Source organism: Periophthalmus magnuspinnatus, chromosome 17 (genome assembly GCF_009829125.3).
Source record: "Periophthalmus magnuspinnatus isolate fPerMag1 chromosome 17, fPerMag1.2.pri, whole genome shotgun sequence".
In the NCBI taxonomy this organism is placed as follows: domain Eukaryota; kingdom Metazoa; phylum Chordata; class Actinopteri; order Gobiiformes; family Gobiidae; genus Periophthalmus; species Periophthalmus magnuspinnatus.
This window is the reverse complement of record NC_047142.1, coordinates 30,561,620-30,568,119: the sequence shown is the minus strand read 5'-3', so window position 1 is coordinate 30,568,119 and position 6,500 is coordinate 30,561,620. Positions and strand designations below refer to the sequence as shown.

Here is a 6,500-nt window from a genome sequence, read left to right as displayed (position 1 = left end):
AAACAACTCTCCTGTCAGACCCAATAAGAATATTATGCCCATGTTGCGGAATGATGTGTTTTAAAACCACCCTTCACTCTTATTTGAATTATTACATGTATTTTCCTTTTCCTGTTTATTTTGGTTTCTAAAACTGTCATTGTGTCCTTAGGCAAGGCACTTTACCCACATTGAATATGAATGTGTTTTGTGCTGTCTGAGTGTTGGTGGTGGCCGGAGGGGCCAAAAGTGTAGATTGTGAGCCTCACTTTTGTTTGTCTGCCCAAGGGCAGCTGTGTCTACAATCGTAGTCACCACCATGTGTGGAGTGAATGAATAATGCAATGTAAAGCACTTTGGGTGTCCTAAAAGGCGCTGTAAAAAATCCAATGGTGAAACAATAAACTTGTAATAATAACAATTCATCTATTTCAGTCGGTGATGGTAAGCTACACTTGTAGCCACAGCTGCCTGGGGTAGACTGACTGTGGTATTATTAGGATCAGGACGAAATGAGAGTCCTTCAATTTTAAGTCAATTCTATTCCCAATTTACAGCATATGAAGAATAGAATGATATGTTTTACAGCGCATATGACAACAACAATTGACAATTAAATTGAATCTTTCCCAATATTTTTTTTGTTTTGTTTGTTTTTAACTGACTATTGGAACTAAACTGAGAAAATCTATGCAATTAAACTAGTCCCTCTCAAATAAAATAAAAATTAGAAGTTGACTTTTTTCCAGTTCAGTCACACTCACACCTAAACACATGCAGTGATCACATACTGTATTCAATTTCTTATTTAAACCATTTTGAATGTTTTCTTGACTTTTCAGACCATTTAAGAACTTGTGTGGAATGCCACCTGTATTTCTGATGGTCAAGAAAACAAGCACACATATTTTAAAATAGAGATTGCAGCTCATTCTGGTGCTCGTTCTGGTCTCCAAATCTCACACTGATGTCCCAATGGTACGGTCTGCTCCTTTTCTAGACAATTGAGATTGTAATGGCATCAAATGCTGCAATTGCACAGGTTTTTTAATCATAGTACATGCTATTTAATGCATACCGTAGCTTATCAAACACATCTGTGTTTTAGTGTAGTTAATTCTGTGTTAGATCACAACAAGCTCAATCTCGTGGTTCTGCAAATGTTCATAATATTGGTCTTTGGAATGAAATGTGTCTGAACACACTTCACATGAGATCTCAAACTCTTTAACCTGAAGACTATCCACCTCTACAGCATAAACATCGTCCAGTCCTTGAACAGGTAAATTATCTGTAGGCTCAACATTAGACTCCTCTACACCTGAAAAATGTACTTCTTCAGTGTGTATGATTCTATGTTCTTGTAAGTTTTCTTCTGTGATAAAACTCCTCTCACACTTATCGCAGGCATAAGAGCCGGAGTGCACCAAGTAGTGAGTCCGTAGAGTGGACGGTTCATTGAAAACCCTCCCACACTGGTCACATGGGTACGCTGGCTGTCCCAGGTGATTCCGCATGTGTCTTTTGAGATTTGAGAGTTGGGAAAATCTGGTTCCACATCGCTCACATTTACAAAACTTTGGCCCAGGATGTGAGTGCAGATGCTCTTTGAGTTCATATAAAAGGTCAAAGGTGGCTTTGCAGTAGGCACAACCAAATGGCTTCTTCCCGCTGTGGTTCCCCAGATGTACTTTAAGAGAATTTGCACGTGGGAATTTCATCCCACAAAGATCACAGCTGTATCTGTATTCTTTTTCTACGTGGATATCCTTGTGGCGTTTCAGATCAAAAGCTCTGGTAAATGTCCTCTCGCACTCATCACATTTGTATGGTTTGTACCCGGTGTGAGTGTAAACATGTTCTCTAAGTTGGCTTTGCCGAATAAATGATTTCTCACAATACTCACACTTATAAGGCCTACTATCGTTACAAGTGTGCAGACTTTCTGCTCCCTGGGTACTGCCGTGAATCTTCTTCTGATGCTTTATAAGAGAATTTACATCTAGGAATTTCATAGAACAAACATCACAGCTGTATCCTTTTCCCACGTGGACAGCCTTATGGCGTTTAAGGTCAAAAGCTCTGGTAAATGTCCTCTCACACTGGTCACATTTGAACGGCTTGTACCCGGTGTGAGTAAAGACATGTTCTCTAAGCTGACTTTTCCGTCCAAATGGCTTCTCACAGTACTCACACTCATAAGGCTTACTCTTGTGTTTGCTGTTCTTGTGAATACGCTTCTGTGTTTTATGTGCAGTGTCACTTGAATCTGTTGTTCCATGCTGTATCAGACCATCGGGCTGTGCTCTCCTCCTCTTGCGCCGGTCACATCTCTGGGGGTTGTCTCCATTATGCGAGCTTTTGTGCAGTTTGAGCTGAGTGGAGCAAGTGAAGGTGTTTGGGCAGAGGTCACAGCTGAAAGGCCTGTCTCTGCTGTGCACGTCCTGGTGTTTAGGAGGAGAGTTTTGTACATCCTGGTATTTAGGAGGAGAGCTTTGTACATCCTGGTATTTAGGAGGAGAGCTTTGTACATCCTGGTATTTAGGAGGAGAGCTTTGTACATCCTGGTATTTAGAAGGAGAGCTGTGTACATCCTGGTGTTTAGAAGGAGAGCTGTGTACATCCTGGTGTTTAGGAGGAGAGCTTTGCGTTATCTCCTCCTCACTCTCCTGTGACATGACCAGAGCTGTAAAAAGCACCTGTAAAGACAAGAGAATATGAGTTAATAAAATATTGTTTAGTGTGAAACTAAATGGGACATGCAAGTGGGTTAAATAATTAAAATTAAAAATAAAAGTTAAAGATGCACCATGTAACTTTTTTTCCGGTGAAAGATGGGCCACTTGCTCGTCTCCATGGAGATTATGTTTCTTTGCCTTGGAGCAGGGGGCGTACCCTTCACCAGAAAACTTAAACACATTTGGACTCTTTTTGTGTTCAATGAAAAAATAAACAACATTTACACATTTGTTTATCAAACGTCATTACATCATTTGTTGCTGCTTCGTGAAATATACGTGAACTACTCTATTACTCTAATAATCTATTACTCCATCTATACGCCCACAGAGATCAATAAACATCAAAACACGTGACAGCCTTTGTGACATGTCTGTCTGCGATGCGTGCGCTGCTGTTGTCATGCGTCTGTTTACGCGCACTGGGAAAGAGCCACAAACCTGCACTGCTGTGATCCTGCTCTTATTTTAATATAAAACTTGATCGCCTCAGGACAGCTGCGCAAAATCTCCACCAGTAGACCACCATCCTTCTTCTATTTCTGACGATTTGTGCAGCGTAGCTCATGCTGCCCCCTACAGAAAGCAAATCTTTTTTTTTTTTTTTTTTTTTTTAATTTATTTATTTTAATTAGGACAGTGCATATTAATCAACATGTCAACAAACAGCATCAATGTAAATATGCCGGAATTAGCACAATAGCTACTTTACACCCGTTGTCCTAAGGCAGGTCAAGAACAGGAAATTTAAAGAAACACAGACAAACCAAAAGTGCACATAGACATGACAACAAGTGAACCACAATAGACCATATTCCTAAATCTATTCTGCATTTGTCTATGTCCATGCTAGTTTCAATAGAGTTTGGGGATGTTTTTAATCTTTAACTCTTAACTGCAAATATACCTAATGTGCCTTGGCTCGAAATAATCCAAATCAATTATAAGAAGATTGTTTTGCAGTTTAAGCCCAGCCCACTTTTGCTCATAAACACGGCACTACCATATAACTTATAATATTTCTAGACTAAACGAGGTGAATTAGGTGCTGTTAAAGTGTCAGCAGTGATATATGGTTTTGCGTTTATCTAAAAGTATTTAAAGTCTAAAAGTGAGTGAGTTTGAATGGAGAGAAAATGATAGCTCTAAAAGGTCAGAGCTGCAATTTTCAATCTTTAACCTCAGTATGTCTTGCTTGAAGCATTAGTGACTACTACTAATACCTTTCCCACATATTAGTTAGTAGTTAGTTGGTTTATAAGCCATAGTAACATATGGAAGCACACCAAAGGCAAACTAGTTCAAACAACATAAGGTGCAAAAGTTGATAAATAACAATTATTGATTGAATAGCCTTTTCCTCTCTATCCCTCTTCTCTCTTAAGGAGGTTTATGTTAAGAAAAAATGTGGATAAGACGACCTCAGCACAAGTCACTACAAAAAGGGCAGGGTTTGTCTTGACCCTTGGTTCCCAAATATTTTCCCCTTACTAGTATGATGCACCAACACTTTTGTGGTAGAAATTCTTATTATAGGTTATATCTTATTTAAGTTATTTGACTTTTACTGGGGCATCTTGATATAATATAGGAATAATTACGTATAATTAAGTATATATACATACAGGTGGATACATGCACTGAATACACTGGTCTACACTACACAACAGTTTAAAGCCTTAATAAACTTATTCTTAATGTGGACTGGACTGGAGATACACATAATAAAAGGGTTTGTTGGGAGCAGGATGGAGAAAGTGTGTCAGTTTTTATAGAGTATATCTGAGTTTGTGTGTGTGTCTGTGTCATTTTAGTAGTATTCACATGTTATTAGCAGTAGCATTAGTACATCAAGATACAAGTTTAAATAAGTGTGTGTTGCTAAATGCACATACTTTATAAGATGCTGCCACAAACCATTCCAGTTACGGGTAAACACTGCCCTAATAACAGTTAATAATATTTTTCTTTTAATTCAATTGTATATTGTGTTTGTTATTATCCTACTCATATTTTTATAGGACTTTTAAATTAATTTCAACACAGTACAGGTGTGTACTTTATCCCTAGAGAAACAGATTTTCTACATTTCTATTTCTCTGCTTATTCACAGAAAAATCTAATTTCATCTGAACCATCTTTGCCTAAAATGTCCACCTGTGACCAGTGTGTGAAGACCTTCTCCACCTCATCTGGTGTCCATCTGTACCAATCTGACCAGTGTGAGCAGACCTTCACCCAGGCCTGCCACCTCAAGAAGCATCTTCAAAGCCACACCAGAGTCAAGCCCTTCACATGCGAGCAGTGTGGCAGCAGCTTCACCACCAGGGGGTGACACCAGACAGACCTCCCCAGACACCAGATTATCCATACTGAAGCCAAGGACCACATGTCTGACCAGTGTGGGACCTCTTTCACTTTTTGGGACAATCTTAAAAAGCACATTCATGTTCATTCTGGTGAGCAGTGTGACCAGTGTGGCTAAACCTTTTCATGGGTGAAATCATACAAAAAACATCTAAAGATCCACAGCAGACTGAAGCGGTGCACCTGCAACACACGTAGAAAGTACTTTATACTGCATCTGCATCCTTCACTCGGGGCTCCAGCTGGCTCTTCACAGCTTCACAAACCCATCCCCTTTGATATCTGCCCAGAGATATTCTTCACCAAACAAGAGCTGTCCCAACACCTGAAGTCGCACATGAAGACCAAAGCAAACAGAAGAAATAACGATGATTCATCACTTTTACATTTTGTTCATTATAAAGCCCAATATTGATCTAAAACAGTGTAACTATAGAAAGGGTCCACTGACTTCATGTTCAAAAGCACAGAACTGAGACCCCACCTTTTAGTGGCCTTTTACCATAACTAAATCAGATTTTTATTCATTTGTTTTTATATTTGAAAATGGCCACAAGAGCTTTTATATGCTTATATTTATGACCTAGAGTCTTTTTTTTTTTTTTTTTTTTAAATAATCACAATTATGTGCATGGAAGTGGTGGGGGTTAGGGGGCAGGTGAAAACAGAATTACTCAATCCTTGATTGCAGGAATATACAGGATTTTTTTAACTTTGTGCATGCCCTTATTTGTATTTGTATTTATTCAGTGTGTTTATGTTGCACTTTTTCACCGAAGCAAGTTCCTAGTTTGTGAACTGTGTTCACAGACTATGAATGAATGAATGAATGAATATTGTTTATTTGAGCATAATAAAAACAAACAAAAACAAAACAAAACAGTGTACACCCAGTACACTATGGCAATAAAAGTCTTCTGATTCTGATTCTGATTATTCAAACATGCATAAATCTATCTAAATCACAAATCAAATCAATACAAATAAGCTAATGATGAGGGAACACCCTTATAACATGATATAATACAGCAATGGCAATGTATAATTATTCCCCTTTAAAATAATAGTGATAATAATAATAGTACAGAGAGCTGCTCCATCTTCCTGTTTAAGACCCAACCTTGTGGTGTAACATGCAGACTTTGGCTTAAAAAAGAGATACAATTCTCTGATCCACTATATGTGTGATGAAATAAACCTCTAGGTCCAGTCTGCGGTTGTCCTCTCCTGATCTGCTTTTTAATTGGAGTCATTATCAACCATATGATAAGCCGCAAATTATAATCACAATAGAATTTTAGAATTTTGTCTTTGCAAACACATCTTGTCACACTTAAATTTATTCAAAATGCAGCAAAGTGATAAACCCAAACCCTAAAAATATATTGAATTGTCTATGTCAAATATCTTAACCTT

At 38.2% G+C, this 6,500-nt stretch overlaps 1 protein-coding gene across 1 annotated transcript; it reads right to left on the bottom strand.

Annotated features, from left to right (window-relative positions):
* Positions 1 to 122: 122 nt before the first annotated feature.
* LOC117384842 (zinc finger protein OZF-like) lies at positions 123 to 3,262 on the bottom strand. Its single transcript, XM_055228315.1, has 2 exons — positions 3,159 to 3,262; positions 123 to 2,678 (listed from the first exon to the last, which is right to left on the bottom strand). Exon 2 carries the CDS (start codon positions 2,655 to 2,657, stop codon positions 1,104 to 1,106), a length of 1,554 nt encoding a protein of 517 aa, XP_055084290.1. The 5' UTR covers positions 2,658 to 2,678; positions 3,159 to 3,262; the 3' UTR covers positions 123 to 1,103.
* Between the last annotated feature and the right edge of the window lie 3,238 nt (positions 3,263 to 6,500).